The sequence below is a fragment of the Manacus candei genome, unplaced genomic scaffold (genome assembly GCF_025592945.1).
Source record: "Manacus candei isolate 608988 ecotype Guabito, Panama unplaced genomic scaffold, ASM2559294v1 h1tg000009l, whole genome shotgun sequence".
In the NCBI taxonomy this organism is placed as follows: Eukaryota; Metazoa; Chordata; class Aves; order Passeriformes; family Pipridae; genus Manacus; species Manacus candei.
In genome coordinates this window covers 1,433,050-1,459,477 of record NW_026138057.1, presented here as the reverse complement: position 1 = coordinate 1,459,477, position 26,428 = coordinate 1,433,050, and the positions used below count along the sequence as shown (strand labels likewise).

Genomic DNA, 26,428 nt, shown 5'->3' with positions numbered 1-26,428 from the left:
GTTTTGGGCGACGAAAATAATAAAGATAGAAAGCTATTAGAAAGCGTCCAAAAAAAAAAACACTCAAAAAAAAAAAAAAAAAACCACAAAAAAACCCCCAACATTTAATCGTGCTCGGGTTTTGTCTCTAATTTCGCTCTATTCCCCGCTCTCGGCTGACTGGCGCGGACAGCGGGTTGCGGCTCCTTTAAGAAAAGCACGCTCCTCACGGGATTGACGTCCCGCTCAGCCAATAGAATTGCAAGTACCGCCCCCGAGCGTCTCGGATTGGCCCGCGCGGAGGGGCGGGGCGCCGCTCGAAGCGGGGGCGCCAAAGCGGTGCGATGGCGGCCGTGCTGGGGCGGGTGGCGGAGCTGCCCGCGCTGCTCGCCCTGTCCCGCTCGGCGCTGGTGCGGCACTGGGACGCCCCGGCCCTGGACAGGGCTCTCGAGTGGGCCCGCTACTTCCAGCACGTCCACGACCGGTTCCGTGCGCGGCCCCAGCTCCGGGAGGCCCTGGGGCGGCGGCTGCGCCGGGCTCAGCCGTGCTCACCTCCGCTCGGCTTCTCCGCCCTGGGCCGCTGCCCGGAGCTGCTGGGGCTGGCGCTGCTGGAGAACCGCGCTCTGCCGCCCGCCGCCTGCCGCCGCCTGCTCCGCCGCCTGCTGCTGCCGCCCGGCGCGGGGGCCGGCCCCGAGCCCCGCGGGCTGGCGCTGCTCGCCCGCCGCAAGGCCGCCGCCCGCCTGTTGGCGCTGCCCCGCCGGCCCGGGGGCACGGAGCCGCGGGTGCGGGCGGAGGCGCAGCTGCTGCTGGGCCGGCTGCGGGAGGAGGAGGCGCAGGAGGGCGCAAGGCGGCCGCGGTGGCTGTGCGGGGTCCTGGAGCGGCTCCCCCCGCCCCGCGCCTTCGCCGTGGTGGCCGCGGCGCTGGCCCTGCTCGGGCAGGGCGGCGGCGCTGAGGGGGCCGGAGACGGGGATCGGGATGGGAGCGGCCCGGACGGAAACCGGGCGAGTGCCGCCGGAGATGGATGCATTGCCGGGCTGCTGCTTTCCTGGCTGCTGGGGAACCGGGAGCGGTTCTCTGCCTTCTGCCTTTGCCTCCCAGGTTCCCTTCTTGCTTCCCTAGCTGGTCACTATTCCCAGTTAAGCAGATCTTATTTGGACCTCTTAACCGGCTGGGGAAGCCACTTGCACTATGACCCCTTGCAGGGGCGGTGGGTTAAAAGTTGCCTTGAGAAAGCTGAACTGTCCTGGGAGGAGCTGAGGGAGCGCTTCAGCTGCCTCTGTCAGGGATCTGCACTGCTTAGAGAACAGACCCAAGCCGCTCTGAAACTCCTGAAGACACCAGACGGAGACTTCCAAGTCCGTGGCCTAAGTGTGTGGACTGACTTACTGATGGAAGTAGAGGAATGAAGTAGGGTCCTAATGCATGACCACAAAAGCAACATGAAAACTTGTAAAGTCAAGCAAATCTGGTTAACCCTGTTTGGTATGAAAGGCAACACAACTATACCTCACTTTAGGTTGAAAACTAGCATGTGACTGCTGATCACACTGATTCTGACTGCATCTGAAGTCTTTCAGGGAGGCCTGGTGCCTTCTTGTAACTGCACTGTCATGTCTGGTCACCACAGGAAACGCTGCCCTTCTCAGTACTTGCTGATTAATTGCCTAATAAAGTGAAGAAAATAATTTCTGTTTCAAGTGTGGAGTAGTTTTCTGTTTAGAAAATGTTATGGCTCAGGTATGGTCACGGTAGTCATTTCTCTAAATGTTGGAGTCTGACTGAAAGCTCAAAGGGAGGGTGGAGTTTCAAATGTGAAACCCCCCAGATTCAGGGCTCATTTAGTAGTGGTTGCCTTCGTTGGGCTGTCAGCTCTGGTGGCCACTCTCATGCTTTTATAGCTCTTGCACATGACTTAGCCCCTGGGTCTAAGTGAAGAAAGCCAACTGGAAAGCTTCTTGAAAAGTTCTAAAATTAGAGTTTTATTAGTTGTGTGTTATTCAACAATATGCAAGTATTTCCTAAGAAAATGGCAGTAAAATGTAGGGTGTTCTGTATGGTTTTCTTCCCTTTTCTGTAGTCAGTTAAATGATTCATTATTTTGTGAAGCAGAAAAGTGAGTGAACAACAGACTTTTTTATTATATATGTATATAATATGTATTTTATATGTGTATATAATATTTATGTGTCTAAAACATTGTCTATGTATAAAATGTTATATAACAATATATATGTATAATATGTATTATTATATGTTGTACTATAGGTGTAGTATAATATTTCCCCTCCTTTGTTATTTATGTTGTATCAGTGAAGAAAACTTGTCTTTTCCCTGTCATTTAAAAGGAGTATTGTAGTGCAGAGGTAACATATTCATGTATATTTAGTTCTGTAAGGTAGTATTACCAAAAGTGAACAGTGTAAAGAGAATAGTTAAGGAAGATGAGGAAAATGTATGGAACTACTGCAGAAAGAGGTATTCATTAATCTTTTATGTGGAGGACCTGTCAGAATTCCTGTAGCTCCTAATCTTGCAGTTTCAAGATCTGTTTGACACATCTCTTTCTTTTGTTGCAAAAGCCCCTTAGGAAGGCTTAGAACGTTCTTCACATCTGCTTATGGGCTTTAAAAAAGGAAACAAAATATTAAAATATATAAACTGGACTGAAGCTAATTAGAGTAATCATCTGAATTACGATATGAAATGGTGTATATAACTATGGCAGATATTTCTGTATGACAGAACTAGAATGGGACGGATCTCATTTTGAAATGGAAACAATTAGTACAAGGGCATGAGCATTCTTTATCTGTGAAAAGAAATTACACTTATTTGAACTTGTGTGGAAATAATTAAAGACAGAAGTTCTTAGTCTTCATCTCTTCTATAAAAGAAGAGATACTTAAGGGTAGCACACTTTATATATTTAAAAGGACATGCTAATAACCTCCTATGAAAAATGTCTGTTTTCTTTGGATTCCTTGCTGTGTTCATGTCAGTGAGACACTGAAGTTATGGAGATCTGCAGATGAACATATTCTAAAAGCTACAGCTGTGGAAGTTGTCTAGCTCTGTCTTAAATGGAGTTGTTGCCCCTTCTAGAACTTGTGGTCAGTCTTAAAAGACACCAGTATGTCAGAGGACCTCCAGGCTGAGTCAGTATTTCTGTGGTATCGAGAAGAATATGGAATCTGTCTAAAAATCTGAAATCTGTCAGTGTTTAAAACTGCCTAGAAGTGTAAAGCATGAAGTTTGAATTTATGTTGTCTAGCCACAGTTCCCTGTGTTATGTAGTTTTGGCACTTGGTGTGGAAACTCTGCACTGGAGCTTGCTCTTAACGCTTTTAACAGGCATAGGGTTTTTCATCTGTTCAAATACTTTTTGCTATCAGAGGTTCCTGATGAATGATATACCCAAAGATACAAGTCAAAGTCGTTCCCTCCTCCCCAGAGGGGTGATTATCAAATATTGCAGTAACCTTACAAATGTTATAGTAACAAACCAAACCTGATCAGTGCTCCTTCTTCTGCATGGAGATCTAATGGGAAAAGCTGGGTAGAAGCTGCTTGCAATCCCTCTCTCAGTGAGGGATAATCTATCTCAGCTATTAAAACTTACTATTCCCAGGTACCCGAGTCTCTGGGACAAATTTCAACGAGAGTTTAGACTTGTTTTTGCTTGTCAGGGTAGATATCTTCTAATTATACTCACTCACATATATAATGTTTACTCTGCATTAAGTCTCTTACACCTTTTATTTGCTAAGTGCAACTACAGGATCTACTGGCACAGCCACAAAGTGTGACTTTAAGAACGCAAAGAAATAATAATGGGATGGGCAGGCAAGGGGCAGGCCAGCATAGACCATATCTACTTGATTCCCAATTCTGTCCTCCTTACAGGAAACTGGATAGTTAAAGGTGACTCAACCTCAGTGAGACAAAAGCACCTGGTTATAGCGATTTCACAGAAGTGTTCAAATACATTATAGAGAGGTGCCAGATCCCTGATTACCAAATTCCAAAATCCATATGACATTTATTGAACAAATGTGCCGGACCACATCCCCTGTTATTTCAGCATGCCTGTTGAATTCACCAGGTAGCTGTGTGAATGAAAATTAATTTATTTTTTTTTTTGGAACTCCATTTTTAATAAAAGTGTAAACAGGAAAGGAAAAAGTGTGATGTCTGTAACCTCCTCCCTCTCCCTGAGCTGCTGTATTTGCAGCTCATATTTGCATGCTGAGGTTTGCAGCCCAAATTTGCAAACTCTTGACAATCTCAACTGTCGCGGGGAGCAAGATATTATAAATGACATCCCACCTTCATTTTAATTATTTTTTATTTTGGTTTTTACTGATAAAGAGAAACAGATCTCTGCTATTTATTAAATGATGATTGAAGAAACTGCTATACTTGTGTTTCAGAAGATAGGTAAGGATTGTGGAGTGCATCAGGAGGATGCCCAGTTAACAGCTAAGACAGATACATTTTGCTGCTATTGATGTTTGATTTTTTTTGTTTTCTTCAAGTAGGAGAAAACAATTTACCTCTTGTCAAAGAGAACTCTTGTCACTCCACGAGTGACATACTAAGAGATGTCTGGATACTAAGTTTCTTTTTTTTTCTTGTGAGGTGTTTGGTACCTTGTAATAACCCTACTAAGCTGAATCCAGAAGAAAGCAAATTATATGTTCTACTAGTTTGCGGTATGTATGCAGATACTAGAAATGGTGTAGAATGAATCATTCATTTAGGAAAAAAATATTAGCAGATTGGTGCCATTCAGGTGAATATATGAGCCTTATTGTGACTGAAAGAACACATGTTTCAGAATGTCCAATCGAAATGTCAAGTCCAACCATGCATTGACATGATTTTTTTTTTAATACACAAAATTTCTTTTCCCCACGCCCCTCCCAAATAGGTGAAGAAGGGTCTAATGTTCTAGTTCTTCAGTGATAGTGAAGGGTGATTTTATTTTTTTTTCTTGCTGCATGTAAGAGAATATTTTTTAGGTCGCGAAGGCAGACTGATATTTTGATCACATGGTGGTAACATTTTCAGATACTGTTTAATTAGAAAGCCAAGTTAAAGTTGTATGGCTAATTTTAGTTCTGCTGTTTCTGAAAAAAAAGGAAGATTTAAAGCTGAATTCTATTCCTTGTGAACAGTTTGGATGAATGACCCATTGCACAGAGTTACAGAAAAAGAAATAAAATGCAAGTGGAAATGGTGAGGAGAAAAGGCAGAAAGCTGCTCCCTCTTGAAGACACTTGAGAATGGGTAGATTTGCTGCTGCTGGGGACAGCATCAACTCTGGGAATGTTGTGATTTAAAAAAAAAAAATCAGAGTTTTGCTTTGATGTTGGCTGCTCTTCTAAAGTGCTCAGCCTCTGTGTGCCCAAATGGCCACACTGATCAATGGTTTAACAGGCAAGAGTATTAAGGTAGCAAATGAAAAATGTACCTGTGTGTGCAGAGCAGGAAACTGCTTATTTAAATACAGGCTGGTCTCACTGAGGTGAGACCAAAAGAACAGTATCATATCTGCTCTGGTGTAAAATAGACGTGAATAATCACAACTGTGGTCTGGAACAGTATCTTTTTATCCGGTAATAATTACTATAAATCCTTCTCACAAACTGTTTGCTCTCAGTATTGTATCTGTCTCATGAGGAATTAAATGTTATTTTGACCAAACACATCATTCTTTATTAATCAGTTATGTACCTCTACTGAATTTCAGATTAAGAGATGATAGACAACCTGGAAACAATTACATGTTTGTTCTCCCCTACCTATGTACTTTTCAAAAAAAAAAATCTCAGGTAAAAAAAAATCTCTGTAGCAATGAACTAGACGAGAGATAATCACACAGTTGAGGTGCATTCTCTTTGATCATTTTTCACAGGTAGCCTACAAAGATGTTAAGCTGGTAAAAGTAGGTACTACTTCAACATTGAAGTCATTCATGTGCCAACACCACTTTAATGCCTTGTGTGCCAGTACCTTAAAGTTGCTGATATTATTTTACATATTTAATTATACGATAATAGATTTTCATTGTCTCAGTCCTTTCACAGCTAGAGGTCTTTGTCCCTAAATCTTTAGAGCGGTTGGGATTTTATTTACAGTTAGTGTTTTGATTCCTCTCAGACACCACAGAGGGTGGCAGCAGAGCCTCTCTGCACAGATATGCATGGACTGCGGATCCAGGGGGAGAATCCAAGCTCATGGATCATTCCTAGAGGCAGAAGAGATGCAGGGTGTAAACACCTACTATTGTGCTACCCACTCAGAAGTTTCCAGTGAAAAATCCCATTGAAAGGCTATTTTGTCCTTGCAATTCTAATTTTACCAATTCTTTAATGTCATGTAGGATCAGGTAATGTAAACTGTATCCCCTAACTGTCTCTATCCACAGACCCATTTTATTAATAACATTAGGTATGCAGCTCTTAAATTCCTTTTCTATTACATGGTAAATTCCAAAGTATTATGTGATCAATTTACTGTAACACTCAACTAGTACATTTTACCAGAAATGATAGCAGTGTGCACTGAACAGAAAATACAGCAATCAAGTTCTGTATTTTGTCTTGAACTGCACCTTCCTATTACATTTCTCCCTTTGGGAAAAAAGTCCAGGATGAATGCTCAGACCTGGGCTATTCGTAGTGTGGAGCTCACAAAGAGATTAATCCCAGCATTTGATAAAGCATTATTTAGGTTTTTGGCAATCGTCGTGAGTTTTAAATCCCACCACAAAGATCCAGTTTGAATGTTTTCCTAAGGATAATTTCCAGGAACAGGGAAAGTCGGCAATGGAAGAAAATTATTATGTGCTTTCTATCATGTATAATAAATATTACACCCGTAAAAATAGCCAATAATGCAAGACTAATTGTTATATGATCCAACTATCAGTTAAATGCGTGGATAAATTCTTGTTTTTAATGCTGAATAACTAGGAAACATTATGTGCATTTATTTGTTTTGGTGTCATAGGAGGAGATAATGAATCCTCTTTGAAGACCAGGAGGCTGAAATGTGAATGCAGCCCCTATTTCCGATACTTATAGGCAGTGAAGTCATTAATATTTTCTTATTAATGTAAATGAGCTAGGTAAGAACAATTGATTTCTCCTAGGAATTAATTGGACATAATCAATCCCTAAAGCAAGTGTGACAACAAGGTCATTCATCAGCTGCTTAATGTTGCAATAGCCTAAGCTTGCCCTTTCAGCTGGAGGAAAGGCTTTTAAATCATTATGCTGCTGACAAAAAATTGTGTACTGTTGTCTCTCATGGCCTCATCATTCTTAATGTAGAGGTGAAAGTTGCTGAGTTCAGGTATTTTACAATTTGCCTTGTTGAAGCTTTAATTTCTTTTACTGGGTAAAAATGTGAAGTATATGTATGAAACTATATGCAGATATGCAGGGATCTTTAGGCATTGGAAGTGATAAGCAAGCAAATGTCATAGTTTATTTTCTGTCTAGTTCTTTTACTCAATCTTGAGTAAGATGATGGTTTTTGTTTGATTATAATCTGACCCATCATTTGTTTATTTGCTTCAAATTACTTTGAGCACTGAATTCATCTCAAATTTACCAAAGTCTTTTGCTTTTCTGTTTGGAGGCTTGCTTTCCCCCGAATGCAGCGAAAGCACCTTCCCTTTTATTCCTCATAAATGTGCACACAAAAGAGATAATATGCATCAAGGGAACACTAGGATGACCACAGTGCACGAAATAATTTCTATAAATGTGAAACTAGAATTTCTTGCCACTGCTGAATTAGTCAAGTAAGTACTTTCCCCTATTTTTAAAGGAGCCAAAATCCAATGAGGAGACACCCCGCCCCCCACACTTTTAAATGGTATGCCAAACTGTCATTTAACCCAAAAAGCACAGGTAAGACCCAGCAGCAAGAAATGAAAGCTTGAAAAAAGTCAGTTTTCTCTAATGGTAAGACTATCAAGGTAATGGAATAATTTATCAACACATTTTGTGATTTTCATTGCTTGCTTGCAATCCTTTGCAGAGACTTGATGCATTCCTAAAATGTGCTTTTTTATTTCAAGCAAAAGCAGTGAGATAGTGTGGGACACGTGAGCAGAGTGTACAGCACATGGCTCATGGTGACAAAGAGTGCAGCTGTAACGTTGTGATGCAATCATTGTTTGAGACTACTGGAGTCCATCCAGTAGAAGTGAGAAAAGTTTTATCTGGATCAGACTTAATACTGTGTTAATTACTTTTGAAGGTAATTGGATTTGTGGCACTGGCAAGTGAATTTGGGTGTGAAATGTAACAAAGGATATTACCACCAAAGCAGGAAGAAATGCTGAACTTACTTTTGGTCTTCTTATGGAAGACCATACAAATGTGTAGGGCCATCCATTCCTATGAAAGAAATTTATAATGTAAAAAAAGAGAATTGTTTCTTTTAAGCAACTGAGGAATGATTCCTAAGGTGTTAACTCTAGTAACATAAAATTCTCATCTTCACACCTTCCATATATGTCAAGTTTTCTAAGACTTTCTCTTTGTCCTATGACTTTCTGCATATTTCACAATTTTTATACCTTTTCAATCTGAGAAGGGGGAAAAATGACATAAATAATCCTCGTCTGTGTTCAGTAATGTCAAAAACGTGTTGCTGACACTGCCAGGTCAAGACTGTTGGAAACGTGAAATAAATTGCAAAGGGAACAATTTACAGGAGGTGCACTATCCAAACATGTGCACATGCACACTCTACCAGTCGCTGGACATCTGGTTGAATCTGGAATTACTGCAGTAACTTGCAGGTAATGGTGAGCAGGCACTCACCACTAATTACAATAGGAAAACACTGCACCCTGTGCACGGCACTGACAAATTGCTCCCAGTGGTATCTGAGCTTTTTCACTGTTGTCATTACAGCCTCTAGCAAAGTCAGGATATTTGAAGAGTGTCTGCAACCTATTAAAGATATTATATCCCTATTTATAGTCCAGTTCCACCAATAGAAAATTCCACCAGAAAATGTTTACCGTAGAAATTTTGGAATACGGAGCTTTTAAAGGCAGTTGTGTTTAGGTTATGGGCCAGGTATTTAGAAAAAAAGCAATTAAAGCCACCTTGCTCGTTAACCTTTCAGTTCCTCGTAGAGCACTTTAAGCACAAGAAAGTGATTGCATTTTGATTTGCAATGCTTCAGTGAGCTGGCCCTCCTCTCTGGGGGTGTGTGCATTGTATTAGAGTGCAGCCTCTAAACACTTGCACGTGGGTTTGTTTCGCTGATCTGAACTCTTTGAGCTCACGGAATCCAAATGCTTTTTGCCATGTAGTTCGTTCGGTTTTTACACTTTCTTTGCAAAGCCATAATACCAGAAATACACAGCCTAACTGCATTAGCATGGTTGTTGCTAGTTTGCAGTGACTGAGTAGACTCAACAAATTATAAGCGCTGTCAAATCAAGGCAATGATTTGTAGAATGCATAGTTTGGCTTTCGCACTAGAAACTGGAAGAAATGACAGTGAGTGTTATTTCTCTATCACTGAATATGTTGAACACAAGTCAACAAAATCTTCCTCCCTTTAGAAGACGTCTGAGGTGGGGAAAAAAACCAACCTGCATCCCATGCAGTTGGTGTAAGAAGTGGGTTAAAACAATGTATGGGTTAGCAAGAGAGAAGTCTTTAACAGTATTCAGGTTCTCAGAAACTAATTAGAATTAGTGTGTGTTGGTGGAGATGGTGCTTTTTTGTTAATGTCTTCATTTTCTTCCAACAGCAATTAGGAAATAATAGATACAAAACCCCATAAAAGGTAAAAGGAAGATTTTTTTTTTTTTACTGTCTTGTAGTTACAGAAAAATAACCCATGTGTTGGATGAAGTTTTTCCTCCTTCAGCCTTCATGAAGACATATCCAGATAAACCTAAAATACAGAGCTTCTTAAAATGCAAAGGTTTTTCATCATCTTGGCAGCTGTGACATGCAGTCATAACACACTTGATGAATCCTTGTCACCACAAAAGCTTCAGGCACAGTGGCATTTTGCTCTTTATGCAGAAGATCATGACTTCAGTGTTTGGGGAACACTGCACGTGTACATGAGGTAAAAAGTTCAGCTACTGATCAAGATCTGGAAAAATGTTAGAAGAGACCTTACATTTTCATTTCTCTTTGTATTTAGCTTCGTATTTTTTAGTGTGACTTGTCACCACAAAGGTGGGAAATGTTGATTCTTTTAGTCTCCCCTTTTGAGCCTGTTGCATGCACAGGGCATAACTAAAATGGTTTGGTCCAATTAAAATTGAGAGAAGAGAGTTCATGATGATATAATGGTAAAAAAAGGAATTGCCATGCTCTTTGTATTATTTTTAATACATTTTTAGTATTTTTAAAACACTGCCCAAACATGTTTTGGGATGGTGAAATTCTTGATTTAAATGTAAAATACACTCCCTTTAAAGTCATCATCCAAATATTGTATCTTTTAATTGAGTTAAGCTATAAAGAAAGTAAATAATGGTGCTGTCAGTCTGCTGAGTGAAGTCCAGAGAAACCGAATTGTGCAGAGTGATAACAGGGAGATTGTGGCAGTTGGGCACTTGATGCAGGTATTTATATTCCTGGGTCTCATTGCAAATCTGTCCCTGTTTATTTAGGAGACTAAGATGTTTTGAATGTTTCACAGCAGTTCAAAGGCCCCTTTTAAGAAAAAGCACCTAACCATTTGATAGTACCAGCAAAATCGTTCATCATGAGAGCTGTTGCAGGCTTCATCTGGGTGACTTTCTTATTCCTTTGGCACTTCTGCGGTAAAAAGTAATTAAGTTCACACGAAGCAAATGGAAAATGGTAGCTTTTCCACCACCACAATGAAATGCTGAAATCTGAATGAATGATGAAGCCTTTAGAATTAGTGGCACATTACTGCAGTGAACTGAGAGAGTGACCTGCCCTGAAGGAGCAGGGAAAAGCAATAGTGTTCCTGTCCCATCTGTCAGGAAGGTGTAGGAGACATTTCTTGTTACATAATGGCTGTCCCATTCACTGAAATATTGTGGGGATTAGAAAATACCTTGCATAATTTATATACACCATCTCTATTCTGGAACCATACATTACCCTTCCCACAGACATATTATGCTGACATTCTGGACCATATGCATGGTTTATGGGGGTAACATAATACTTTCAAATTATATCTGCTACGAGCCAGTAAAATTAGTATGGGGTACTTATGCAATAGCCTCATAACAGCTAAACTAACAAAGGTTTTTAAAATACTTCTCTCCTAATTTTTCATGGGGCAGCCATGGGTTTTAATTTTTTTTTTCTCTTTAGCTTTACTGATGAAAGACAGCATTGGAAACCAGCTCTGTTACTAGCCAACATGCCAGTGTTCTCAGGCATATATGGAATTTAATTCTTCTAGCTCTTCTTCTCAAATATGAATTTCTGTGACTCAAGGACTGAATTCTCAGCTAGTACAGAATTCCCACAGAGCTATGACAAGTTATATGTGCTTAAAATCAGGCTTCTTGAGAGAGAAAACAGATGATAATTTTAGATGTATTTTCTGAGATGGCATTTTACTGTTCCCTCAGTTTTCATTTCTGTATGGATATTTTTCCAGATACCTTTGCTGGTTCACTTCCAAACCAGTTACTGAACCATTTAGTTCCATTAGGGCTTTATTTCTTAGTTTTTGAGGGAAAGAGGGTGCTTCCTCTTTTGAGAATATCCCACTGGTACAAAACCACTGGCACTATTTGACTTCTTGGAAGTTTGTTCCTAAGACCTATAAATGTACCCAAGACTCTGTGACAGGACAAGAGGATGGATCATTACTGTTCTGTTGGGACTGTCTGCTTCTGAGCCAAGACAGCACATCTTGTCCATCCACCTGGGAATTGGCTCTGGGTGCTGAGCTGTGTCAGCTCAGAGGCAGCTTAGATTTATTCTAAAAAGTACATTATTTTGTCCACGTCAGTTCAGTTCTTTTCCTTACTTAAAATTCTGTTTCATAATTTAAAAAAAAAAAAAAAGGTGTTTATTTTCCATTTAGAAAAAATACTTCCTGGTGTACAAGATGACCGGGGATGATTATAGATCTAACAAATAAAAGCAGAGATTAGGTCTAATTCTACTTCACACCTTCAGAGCAGTGGAACTGCCTGGGACACAAAGCATGGAACTAATATCTGTTTAAGACTTTCAGGATTGACACTTCTTAAAATTTGTTTTATATTTTAAAATTTGATTTCTGACCATTATTGTAGTATACTGACTGAGAGAGGTGTAACCTCATGGAAGTGAAATCTTCCTGCTTTTACTGGTGTTTTAAACTTGTAGCAGAATTTAATAGCACTAGGCGTGTTTGCTGATAAACTTCCTTAATTAAGCTTTCCCTCACACCTAAACAAACACACCTCATATGGAGTTCTTAAGTAATCGCAATCCGAACCTTTTCCATGCTGTAAAATCAGTGGGTGGTTAGTGAGAGCAACAGCATATTTGGTTTATATTTTTCTGCAATAACTATCGGTCTGGAAAGAAAAAAAAAAAAAGAGAAACTCAATTCTAAACAAATAAAATGGGAACAAGACATGTTTTGGTTTTTATTATTATTATTATATTAAATATCTAGGACATGTTAAAATGATGCTTATTTCCATAAGCCATGCTAACTAATGTACTTGAAAACCCCCATGGAAACTTAGTGGTCTTTTAATTGATTTATGTGCCTTGATTTCTTGAGTGTTCCTTCACAAAAATGGCTTCAGGGGTTTTTTTTCTGTTTGACTGCTGCCTGCAGTTCCTCTTGTGCTGAAGATCTTTATTAATAGGAAATATGTAATAATATCTGTTCTGAAATGGACATTTGTAAAATAACTGAGAAGAAATATTAATCATGAACCGTGTTTCTTCTGCTGTTACTGGTATAGACTTGTATGGAAAGGAATTAATAGTTCCAAGTCTGCCCCCCACCATCCTGCCCAATAATAGCAAACAACTGCTTTTATTACATTTCCTGTATTTTGCTATTGTGTGTCAGGAAACAATAATATGTAGACCTAAATTACGAGTGAAGTCCTGACACTGTTGAGTCCCAGTAAATGTCTCTGTTGACTGCCCTGACCTGCAGAGTGGAGTAAAACTGTGCAGTTTAAGGTAATGGCTGAGAATATTGAGGTAGCAGAGCTGCAGCAGGTCCTCGAGCCAGAACTTCTGGCCTGCTAGTCAGACCCCTGGAACACAAGTGTGGTGGATATACAGGGAGCAAAATCATTGAGAGTTTGTACCCTAGTTGTTCCAGGCAACAACTGTAAGTCAACATACCTACAGCTAAGGAATCAAAAATTTACTAGGTGGTTCATGTTATGGTTATTACCAGCTACCAGAGAAATCTTTAGGGAATTTCGTTATTATTTTAGTATTCATTATTTACAGTGATAAATGAAAATTGAGCTCTGTTAAATATTGTTTGTTTTATTTCCTTGGGGTCTTTACCAAGAACAGTAATTTTGTCTTTCCCCCCCCCCCCCCCTTCTTCTGCAAATTCATCATTCTATGATGAATTCAAACATTCAAGTTCATTAATTCAAATGTTTCCTTTTCTGCTCACCTTAACCTGACACACAGAGTTGATTACCTTTTGCCTGAGTACATTTTGGAAGACTGATAGTTCAGCTTTGCTAAGTTATAGCTTTTATAAGGATGTTATCTGAAATTATTTCAGTGGCAAGGGCTTGTTCCTAAAAAAAAAAATTGCTTCCAAGCTTTTCTGTCATGAGTAACAGATGAAGAAATATAAAGCTGGATAATAGTGGGGTGCTCTGCAGAAGAGATATAAGTAGCAGTGGTAGTTTGCTAGCACTGCTCTTATTCAGTAGTTTTAAAACCTACTGCTTTGCTGGGGTGCCCACAGGAGTACAGGAGCTCTTTGCAAGTGTGGATGCCCGAAAATGTTATTTATTTTTAAGATGTGTACCTGAAAGGCTCGCATGTTTCTTTTTGAAACAGTAACCTGAGCATTCTGACAGTTCTTGGAACTCATGAAGACGCGTCCCCTAATTCAGAGAGTTTAGTTTCTTTAAAAAAGAAACTGCATTCCCTGGCTGTGGAAAACAAAGAGGTATTTCAGCAGTGGTTAAGAGGAAGAAGGGCCAAGGCTTTTGGAATGCTGTACGTAACATGAGAATCCCTGGAGCAGAATGCAGGGACCTTGCAGTCGGTGCCTCATATTCCCACTTGCCCACAGGGATATGCAATTTTAAATGCACTTTTTATTAAACTCATAATATTTTCCTTATTAATTCTATAACATTTCAAAGAATATTTTTGCACGTATTTACACGGAGAAGTGAAGTATATATAATTTTTAATATTACATTTTTATTAAGCATTCAATACTTGAAAAATATTTTTCAAATCCAAAACTGGAGGGAATATTTAACTATTAGGCGTGCAAATATAATGAAATTGCTTTTTTGAACCGAAGCTGACAGAAACTCAGGAGCAACCAGTTTCTTCATGTATGAGTTGAAACTTGTTAAGCTTTTTGTAGTTGCTGTCACAGGCAACCTGCCCACTTAGTTTGGCTGCTGCTTTGCATTGGAGGGGGAGGAAAGCAGCACTTGGTACTGAGCAGGGATTTAGTGCCCTCAGGGCTGTGCTCCGGGTGCTGTTGTGCTGTGCTGGAAGAGCATATCTTTGCTGTGCTTTTGAGGAAGCCAGCCTGCCTGTTGGTGATCTTCAGAAATGGTCTCTGCACTTTTTCATAATTTTATAGTGTTCTTTTGAGCCAATTCCTGAGCAAAGCGAGAACCAGTTCAGAGTGGCTAATTCCTCTTACTCAGGCCAGAGGAATCCCATGCATTTTTGAGCCATCTGTGTTTGCTTTTCATGTTCTAAGAGATCTCTAAATGCACATTTTTATTTTTTTTTTTATTTTAGTGTTTTTTTAGTTGTTTGTTTTCCCCCTGTAATCCACCACAGGTTTGTTGAGTGCTGGATCATTATGGATTCTCTTCTTGTGGATTGTGCCCATTGAGTTGTGGGACTTGTGGGTAGTATTCACGGTTATTTATTTCAGGTTCAAAGTTTCTCTCCTCAATTCTGATTGCAGCTTTTGGCTTCCTCCTGATGTTGGCAGATTGCAAGGTGGATTTTTTTTCTTTTTTCTTTTTTTTTTTTTTTCTTTCCACATTATTTCCTTTCTATCCGGGTGCCATAATGTAATGAGCCTTTAGGGTACTCCTTTAGGGTACTCCTGCAGTGTTTTCTCTCTTTGCTTTATGGGAAACCTTGATGAGAAGGCTCTGGCAATTTGCAGCTGTTTTAAACAGGATTGAGATCAGAATTTTGGAGGGCTTCAGAAGGGTCTGTCCTGCTGGGACACAGACCAGTGTGAGATGGCTGGATAACTTCCAGGCTAACATGCAGTAGAGAAGTGTCCATGAAAATGCTATAAACAAAGACCTAATGAGCATTGAACTTTATATGCTTTCAATATTGTTAATGAAATGCACATTGTCACAAAGAGATGTGCTGTGCAGATGTAGCTTGCTTCAGTGCAGATTAATTAGGCTTAGCAGGATCTTAGGTGTCTTCTACAAACCCAGTATGGCCAAACCATATATTACAGATATAGGAAGAGGTTTTCACCTGTTAAAAAACACCCCCTGCTGCAACACACACAGCTAGGCTAGAGCAGTATTAGCTAATGATCTGGCACAGCAAAAGCTTAAGGTAGTATCTTTCTTTCCTATTTTTTATTTTTTCTGAGCTGGTTTTAGTGAGTGGTGAACTAATTCTGTAACACTGAGTACTCACTGAAGTCAGGAATACAACTGAAGTTCATTGCACAGTGGCCATGTACTGCAGTGCAGAAGAAATCATGGGCCCTTTCTACGTGCCTTTTGTTTGCACAAGTAACACTGCTCATATGTAAAAGACAACAATGCAATATATTTACATTAAGATCTTCAGCTGACACCACTGACTGGGACAGATTGAAAGAAACCTTTTTTTTTTTGCAAAGCTTTTCTTACAGTATCAAAAATCCTACTGAGAACAAAGACAGGCTACTAGTCTAAGGCAGCATGTGGATGTTCAGTTCACTTATTTCAATATAATTAAAAGTATGTACAATCTCTTTTCAGATACTTTTCTTCTACCTTTTTTCCTATTTTTTTCTAATTAATGTTGATTATTTAAAAAAATATTTTAATTAATATAAAGGTACTTCTACCTTATAATCAAAATATTAACCTGGGGTAGCTACACTGGTATGATCTTAGGAGTTTAATTGTGCCTCTATAAAAGCACCCCTACAAAAATCTCCTCTATGGACAAGCATTTAGACACATTAAGTTCAACAGTAATATTTCTCTTTCAATTGTTCTTTTCTAATAATGTTTAACAGGATCAAAGTGCATGGTTACAAAGTTGACTGGCAATTTTAAACTGTTTAACCTGCCACATTTATGTGAACACTACGGTTCAGTGATGCTAACCTGCCTTTTAATAGGATGTTTGAATCGATGGAGCTAACACAATCATAAAAGATCATTTTTTACATATCAAGACATGCCAGTAGATGGCTGTGCTGTAATATTTGAAGGTGCTTTGGTCTGTTGTTTGTTTAATTCTGGTTGGCTGAGGTACATCTCATCTTTTTAGGACACTTTCAAACATAGCCCTGCCTGTCTGGTTTTACCTTGTGTAGACATTGCTCCCAAGTCTGTCTCCCATCTTCCCTTCCAAAACACCTCTTTGGTGAGAGAGACTCTGTGCTAGGACCACTCACATCAGGTGTGGAGTCCTTCAGCAGGCAGGCATGGAGATTTTTAATGAACATCAGAAAAGGGAGAACTCTGTCCTGTGAAATGCAATTTTAATAAACGGAATTGAGCTCAGTATCTATCGAAAGTAAAGTACACATTAAAGGATAACCCCTGGATATTCTGAGGGAAGAATAATGCTGGACAAGCCACCTACACTACTTGTACCACAGTGACAGGAATGAGGGGGGAAAGGAAAAGGTGGAGGGCCACAAGCACCTGTGTAGTTATCCTAGCAGAGGTTCAATCCACAGAAAGTTCTCAGCACTTTTCAGCAGAAACATAAGCTGCATTCAATAAAACATTTTACCAGATCAACCAGACTCTGTTAGCCTCTTTGGAAAGTCATTATTTTGTGCTGATAATTGCAGGCATCCATAACAAGGAAATATGGTGCACTTGTGTCTTTATCTTGCACATCTCGGGTACCACTGAGCAGACAGATTTGTAGTTCCAAACTGTTCAACAGCAGGAAATGAATTTTTAGCACTGGGATATGTTACTGTCTATATGTGCTTTGGTTTTACAACTGATTGGTGTTACAATTGACAAACAACCGTGGGAAAAGCTTTTGGGAGCAGCTGATGTGCTTTGGGTACCTCAGGTTTTGAAAGGAGTGTAAACTGATTTTACGCCACTGAAAACTCAGATTTTATTTTGAGGTTCTGGCCTTTATGTGCTGCATGATAAACCTTTCCCCATTTCACAACAATTGCCAAATTGAAAACCTGTGTAGTATTTATTCTGTAGTAGTTTGGCACTTGGAAGTGAAAAATGAAAGGACTTGCTGAGCTAAATCACTGGGGGCTGTGGGGGGGTTACTGGAGCACATCATGTTGCAGCACTGTCTCTGTCAGGCCTGATCATCTTGCATTTTTACCTGCTGTGGATTTCTCCATTTCCAGGAAATCATCATTTATCTTTCTAACTCAGGCTTTTGGGCCATTTTTTAAAGAGTAGGAAAAATATATATAATATATATTATTCTGACATAATAATTTGTGTCAGAAATCACATATCACACAAGTAGGCTATTAGAAATAAATATTAAGATGTACTGTGGATAGTATTCAGTGTAATTCAGCTTTCAGTGCCCTTTTTTAGTAACTTATAATATGTAATTATTTGCTGAAGTGTCAGACATTCAGTATGTATCTACCTGGCATAAATGTGTCCCATTCACAATTCAATTCCTAGCAGTTATATTAGAAACCAGCACGACAGTGCATGTCAGGAGGTTCTTTGTGTAGATTATTGTAATGTTTGTTTTACTGCTCTGCTAAAGTCTGAGGGCCAAAGTCAAGCCTGATATGAGTCAATAAAGTTTTTTTTTTTTAAAAAGGAACATTTCAACCTACTTTTTGATGTTTGTTTGAATAAAATCATAAATGAAATTAATTTAAAGAACAAAATTGTCTAAAATGTTTTTAAGCTTTTAGATGTCACCGTACAACATTTTTCAATTTTAAGTCTTTTCAAAAGAGATGAATTATCTCTTTTACCTTTGAGATACTGAACATTGCACTTGTTCCTTTTGCCACTGAGCTAGGACACAGTCCCTGAGGGATATTTGCCTGGCATCTCTATGCTTAGGCTGCAGCTTTATGAAATAACTGTTCATAACTTCTCATCTCTCAGCTGCATTATAAATACTTTAAGGTTCCCAGCTGCAATGGGCTTTTACAAACATGGTAAAATTATGAGCTTGCTGGCATGAAGCTGGGCGAATGCAGTTACGAATGCTTTATACTCAAGGAAAATATCTGAATAACATCAGAATTCTTTGCTTGCTGAAGCAATCTAATGTTAGGAAAGCAGGGCCTGCAGACACTTTTTTTTTTTTCCCCTACAATTGCCACCATATTTTTCCTTTCACAGCTGGTGATCTGAGACCTGTGAAACTATCTTGTGTCATCATCTACTCTGTGCTGTACAGAGCAAATATATCAAATGAGTACCCTTGCTGTGGGGTCATAGCAAGAGATGATGAAGGAACAAGAAAATGATAGCTGTAGGCTTGTTTATAGCACAGAGTACTTTCCAGTTTTTTGTTCAGTGAAACTTTTAGGATAGCTGCCTGTTAGGGGGCATGCCATAATAAATCCTGTTTCTCTCCTTCCTGGGTGCCCTGGTGGAGTTTTCAGTGGTGACACCCTAACTGGGGAATACAGAATCTTGCTTCAAGAAGGTCTGTGCACACTAAGATCATGGCTTATGCAGTTAGAAAAGCCAAACTGCCTTAAGGATGAATACCTTGAAAGCAGCTGTGAGTTATCCTTGTATAGCTGAAATCAATAGCAATTGCATGTATCACTCCCTTGGAGTTGCCTGCTGGCATGTTTCTGCATCAGAGAATATTTAGGATCTTAATCTTTCACAGATTTCTTCATCTTTTGCAGATTTAAGATCCCTTATAATTTAGTACTTAGTTTAAATATCAAATAACAATTTTTTAGTACATCTATACCATAAAATATGGTGTGTTATTTTTGAACTTCATTGTCTACCTGACTTGGTTTTTGTTAATTTTAATGACCAACTCCTTGGGGCAGAAGAGTTGTTCTAGAGTTTCACAGTACTGAGTGCAATGATAGAGATTAAGTATGTGGAACTGTGATGAACTGCATCCTCTTTGGCATGAAGTCAAGAGCATTCAGTTTCTGGTTTAACAGTTCATGAACCGGCTTTTGTTTTGACTAATGATGTATTCTTTCTTTTCAGACATCTGGGAGACTCGAGATATCTGCTAACAAACTACACTTCCCTGCCTCCCTCAAATGGCATTCCTTCCCATAATGTTCATCTCTGGGTTTAACACTACTTCATAACTCTTGATATTGATAATATATCATTTATGGAACTAAAGAAATGAATTATAAGCAATATAGATATGAAAAACCCTCTAACAGCCAGTCTGATGTAGGCAGAATTTGATTTAGTTTTTACTGCGTTGGGCTCACTTTCCTACAGAAATCTAAGGACAGACTAACATGACTTTTGACTAGTTGCAAACAGGCATTTTTCCCTTCTGGCTTCATCACCAGGCACGTCTCTCTTCTTATTCACATGGCACCTGTTGGCTAAAGACAATGCAAACAGGCAGGTCTCATCATTTGGCTTTATTTTTGTTTTGGAAGCAAAAGTAAGGAAACCCAAAATTTTTTTGTTTAGTGCTAGTTGACTGAGGGGCCTCTCATCTTTATAGGATACTTTCAAACACAACTCAGCCTATTGGATTTTACCTTGAGTAGACATCAGTCCAAATTCTGTCTCCTGCCTTCCCTGCCAAAACATCTTCTTGGTGAGAGAAACTCTGTGCTAGTCCCACTCAGATCGGGTGTACAGCCAAAAATATTCAATCATATTTAGCTTTTGGTTTTGGTTTTCAGGTTAAAAAAATGTTTTTGTTTATTTATAAAAAATTAGTTAGAGTTGCTCTGTTTATATACCCGTAACTTATAACTAAAAGTAGCAGTTTTTGATGCATTCATTGATTTATAGGTTCATTTATAGAGATAATGATTTTTCATGAATAGTTTAACGATAAATAGTATCATTTATTATATTAATAAGATTATTTTATTAGTTTGAAGTAAACAGGAAAGAATGATGGTTCATGCTTGTAGTATAATAATCCTTTTTAAAACTAATATAATCATGTTAGGGCTGCCATCCGTCAGGCATACATATGACAAGCATTTATGCAGTAAATAATCAAAATTTTTACTACTCTTGGCACAGGTACTTGGAAAATACAGTCAGTATTCTGACTTTTTCCTCACTTTCCATGGTGTTTTCTCTACAAACTTTCTGCCAAATGTAGAGAAAATTCCACTCACCACTTGTTTGATTCTCCTCCTGTGGTGGAATCTGTTCCACACCTGGACATTTTTTGTTCGTGCTGTGCCCTCGTGGGCTGGGGGCAATTTATTAACTGTGATTGTTCAGAGACGTCTCACACAGACAGCTCTTTCTTAGTGTGGGACCTTGGCCTTTTGTGACTGTGTAAGGATAAATGGCAAAAAATAACTTTGTGTGGCAAGCAGAGCTGCTGAGCAAAGGTTTACATAAGCATGGATGGCAGTGACTGCCCTTTTTGTGAAGGTGTTTGAGTTGTATACTTAAAACTGGGCTTTAAATATGGATGAAGTTTGGTTTTTCTGCTGTTGTAGAAACCAGTTGCTGTTGTTTTGTAACACACTAGTTAATGTCTGTTGGTCTGGTAATTTCTTAACCTATAAAATGTTGGTAATATGTTATTTGTTCCCTAGAGAGCTGGGAATCCAAATTAATTTATTACAACAGGCTCTGGAATTTTGTTACAAAACTGCAATTAATTAATGAAACAATCCATTTTACTGAAATATTTGGGAAAACAATGGGCTTGGTTTCAGTATGCATTCACAGTAATGTATGAAAATGCACTAAAAACATATTCTTGTATTTATAGTTTTTGAACTTATCAGTTAAAATCTGTTTAGCATTAAAAAAAATCCTATTTTCAGTGTTACTATTCTGGTTTATCTTGTGTGTTGATTAAGCTAAAGGCCTAATTCATTCTTTCACAGTAGAAAAATGTACAGGTGACTAAAAATTCAATAATTCAATTTTTTCAGGGGAAAGAATAGTGAGTTTATATTAAGAATGAAACTGTAGCTCATAACTTCAGCTTGATCCAGGAAAAGGTTGGGTATAGATGAACTGACTCATGTACTTCTTCAGTAAAGGAAAACTGAAGCTACAGTTTTGGTTCAGGATTCTTAAACTTTTGAGGTTTTCAGTAAAATATATAATTGAATTGATAAATAAAGATGATGTTCAAACTTAGTTTGAATCTGTGTTTTATCACTCTGAGATTCATAACCTGATCCATTGATAAATAGGCAATTTTGAGGGAATATCAGGTATCTAATACAGTTACCAGATAAATTGCTTAATACTTTGTCATAGACCTTATACTTTAAATGAACAGACTAAATTATCTTTTAATACAGATTTATATTTCAGGAGGTAGAGAACAGAACTCATGTCATTTCAGGTCTTTTCCACTGAGAACTGTCTGAGACAGCACACACTCCTGCTGCCTCTGCTTTTGAAAGAAAACATATAATGCAGAAACCCAGGAGATAAAAAAGGTTTATCATCCCTGAGTTGTTTATCTGGAATTCCTATTTCCTTTATTTCCCAGCCTTTTCCATTTGTGTAGCATTATCCATGCAGTACAGAACCAACAGATCTTTACATTTGGTAAAAAAAGACCCAAGCAGTAAAAGAATTTGGTAATCCTTTAAATTCAGAAGAGGAACGGAGGAAAAATAAAATTTACTGCAAGAGCTCAGTTTGTAACTTCAGTTCAGTAATCAGAGTGAAGACATTTAAATAACAGGATAAATAAATCTGTTATAGTATTATGCAAGAAAAAATAATTGTACTACCTTTAATAGTTCGAATTCTTCTCTGAATGCCCAGGATGTAGAAAAATAGACAAAATACTAGGCTTATCTCTTTGTTTTAATTTTAATATCATTAGAGGCAGGATAAAATCCACGTTATTCTCTCTTCTGTTAGAAGGAGATGATGGGATCACACAGAAATGGGAGTCCCCGTGAGCCAAAATTCTTGCTTTTAGTTCCTGTATTAAAGCTTTAAAGTGTTTGCAGAGTTTGTGTCATGCTTCCTCTTACTTGCCAAGTCATTTCATCAGCTTTTGGGGTGCAAGCCTGGCCCACCCTTCATCCCATTTCTTCCTGCTCTTTCTCTAAAATCTACTGCTCATTAGGTCACTGGCAACAGCTATGTTCCCTTTATGTTCTTTCCAGTTCTACTAGGTACCAGAATTTTGAGATGGTTGGTTGGTTGGTTGTTGTGTGGTTTGGTTTTTTTGGGTTTATTTTTAAGGCTTCCAGCTCTATAATTTTTCTTAAATGTTACTAATGTGGTGGGGAATGTTCTACAGCTGCGTCTTGGAGGGTTTTAGAGACTGGTAGTGCTGGAGGCCAATAACCTATTTATATTTGTAAAGCTGAAAGTGATAAAATTTCCTGCTCTGCTGTCATGCTGATGGAGATTGGGAAGTGTGCTTAGAAAGGGAAGATGCAGAAGAGCTGAGCCTTCAGAAATACTTGGCACTTTGGACCCCATAAGGACATGGAAGGAGTGCCTTTGATGGGGTCACCTGTTGTTGTGCAAGCTCCCTGTGATAAAACCTCCCATTGTATTTCTATAAAGACTAGTTAAACTGCTGTCTCCAGAAAGAAGATCATATAAAGCTAGTTAGCTTAAAATGAAAATTCTTTGGAGCAGGGCATGTGCTGGGGTAGGGCAGGCACGTGGTCTGCTGGAGGGCATCTGTTCTCTGCATTGCAGAATACCATGAGCAGTGTTGGGGGTACTGTCCAATCAACTTCAGGACCTAATGCCACAACTTGTTCTGACATTCCACAGTTTAAGAGTTTTCTGTGCCCTGTGAAGTCGAGCTTATTCAAAATCAGGTTAAGGAGGATACATTTCATCACTGAGTTTTGGTTTTACTGTGTTTACTGAGCAACCTGACCTACTGAAAGGTGTCCCTGCCTGTGGCAGAGTGCCTGGACTAGGCATAAAGGTCTCTTCCAATCCAAATAATTTTGTGATTCTGCTAAATGTTGATCACAAGGCAATTTAGCCATGAATACATAAATTAGCAGATACCATGAATAATGATGAGAAATTTAAATACATCATAAACATGCATGGTATATATTTCTGGAAAAAAAATCAAATGTTTTCTATTATTAGGATACTTTTAAATACAGAAGGTGGTGTCTTCTGAAAATGAGCCTATGCAATTCAGTCTGCATATGTAATTTAATGAATCAAAAGTCAAATTAGTAGTAATAGAATAAAGCAGAGTCATTTGGATCTGAAAGTTCTTCTGCTACAGTTTGCACTACAGCAGGTGATCAATAACATACACTGAAGTGGAAAAACAATTGATTTCACCCTCCTTTTTGTGCATACACTCACATTATTGGGGCTACATCAGGCACAGTGGATTGGCAAATCACGTGTCAGTAACTGGAGCTCAAAGGAGCATAGACATTGCTAAAACATTAATTTAGTTTTGAAGCTAGACCTTTTACTGAGAAACACCCCCACACACAATTTTAACAGGTTATTTTTGAAAATTTCATCTTCCATGTTTGTAGAATGATTAATAATACATAAACTGCATCAAATACCCAGCATAAAAAAAATCCTGTTCCATTTTATATTTATTGCAATGCTCAATACTTGCAGCTTTAGCATTTACAGGTTATAATCTAAACTCCAAATCATAAGTGTGGCTTAAACACCTAACTATTTTATACTGATACATTTTCCTTTTCTCAACTCCCCTTCCATGCTAGAGCCTTAAGGCTTCTGTTCTTTAGATTTATTTTATTTCCCTACACCTAGAGGGTTGAAGTCCTTTAAAAATAAAAAGAAATTTTCTCACTTAATACAACTATATGAGCTTGGGTTTTTTTTACAAAATAGGAACAAATTAACAATAAGTCTCCACATAATTCAAAAACTTGTGAGTAAAATCACAAGATTTAGCAACACTGATTTCCAGTTAAATCAGTGGACATCACATTAATCCAGAACTCAGCACCACTTCTTTATATGATGTTACAAAAAAACCTAACATGCTGTTCACAATTTAATTCATGGAACACCAAGTTGCACAGGGACCTCAAGGATCACCTGGTCCAACCTTTTTTGGCAAAACCACTGTCTAGACAAGATGGCCCATCAGCCTGTCCAGCTGAATCTTAAGTGTCCAATGTTGGGGAATTCACCACTTCCCTGGGGAGATTATTCCAATGTCTGATTGTTCCCATAATGAAAATTGCACTCCTGTGTCTAATCAGAACCTCCCAGGAGTGACTTGTACCCATTACCCCTCATACAAAGGGAGGCTCCATCTTCTTTGCAGCCACCCTTTAAATACTGGAACATGGTGATAAGGTCTTTTCTCAAGGCTGAACAAACCCAGTTCTCTCAGCCTTCCCTCACATGGCAGAGTCACTGTCCTTCTATCCTTTGTGGCCCTTCTCTGGGCCCTGTCCCACCTCTCCACATCTTTTTTGTAATTCTGACTTTTGGTCTACAAAGTCACCTTTTTTGACCATGGTGTTCTCAGCTTTTTATCCCCCAAATACAGTTGATTTTCTTTTGTTTTTTACTACATACATTTCTAGGAGTCAGATTTTTTTGCAGGACTGTGATGAGCTCTTGTAGCTCTACCAAAGAAGCATCGTGCAATAGGATCACAGAATGGTTTGGTTTGGAAGGAAAATACCTGGATGAAAACATTGTCTTTTTGCCCTAAATCTCTAAGTTGTTCCCTGTATCTGCTGAACCGACCTCGTAAAAGCAAAAAAATCACCAGAATGGGGTTGACCAAGTTCCAGAGTAAGTTGTAGCCTGGTCTCAGAACCAGTATAATTCATTGCAGTCTTGCTACTGTTCTCATCCAGCCTTCCTCCTTCCAGCCTGGAAGGGCCACTCCTCAGCTGGGAAATTGCTGCCCCAGGGTAGCACTGCTTCAGTGTCCCCACAGCCCTTGCTGAGTGTTAGGTAGGTGCCAGTTAGGTCACCTGGAGACTTCTCAGTGCCGGGTGAATCCTGGGATGGAGCTGCTTTTTGACCTCTTCCTACTGTCAAAGGAGCAAAAAAAAATGGTCCAGAATGAAGACGAGAGCCTGACCTGCTGTTTAATTATCTTACCCATCTCTCATCTAAGTATTTGTCAAAGGTGCTGTGAAACCTTCCTGTCTGGAACACTTTGAAATTACTTTAAGGTTCTCTGATGAAAAAAATTGCTGTATCAGCAAAACCCCTGCAAGTTCGAATAGTTGCTTGTGGAGGCCACTTGGTACGTGGCATGTCATTACTTTCAAGTACCTTTCCTCACCCATTGAATGCCATTTCCTTTACAAGTGCCATTCCCTGAAACAGGGAAGAGACTTTCAGGTTTTAAATCAGACAATTGCTACTCATGGAAACAACTTTTCAGCCAATAAAGACTGTAGAAGCCTGGATTGAAAGGTCACTACTACGATAGCCAGTCAGGGTCTGGGTTTTTTAATGGAAAATAAGTATTATGTGGCTTTGCTGCATAATGTGTTTTGCTGGGAGGTGAAGCTGTGCAGCAGTGAGTTTTCTCTAGAGGCCTATTCTCTTGGCTTTATGTCGAAGACAGGCTTCAGAAGTAAATGGCTTTAAGCTTGTCAAAGAAAGGTTATTAAAAATGTTCCTGCCTTTCAGTCTCCATGCTCAATAGGCACAAAAATGCAATACTATAGGGATTTTTTTTCTATTTAGTCATGTCATTTGGCATTTTGCCTATAGCAAAAAATGAGATACCATCTGTTTTAGGCTCACTAATGATTCTGCATTGTGACTTGAACTGGTTCACTGGTTTATTGTTAGCACTTAAGAAATAAACTTGCCTTCTGCTGATTGCACTTTGGCTACTATGTTTTGCTAAGATTTTTAATCTCAGTGATTTCTTGAGGCAGCAGTTTGAAATCACAGTTCCAAGACTTCTGCACCAGCACTCTGGGT

General features: G+C 39.0%; 1 protein-coding gene across 1 annotated transcript; it reads left to right on the top strand.

Moving 5' to 3' along the window:
* Positions 1–305: 305 nt before the first annotated feature.
* On the top strand, positions 306–2,143 carry FANCF (FA complementation group F). The gene has a single exon (XM_051777234.1). It carries the CDS (start codon positions 324–326, stop codon positions 1,383–1,385), a length of 1,062 nt encoding a protein of 353 aa, XP_051633194.1. The 5' UTR covers positions 306–323; the 3' UTR covers positions 1,386–2,143.
* The last annotated feature ends 24,285 nt before the right edge of the window (positions 2,144–26,428 follow it).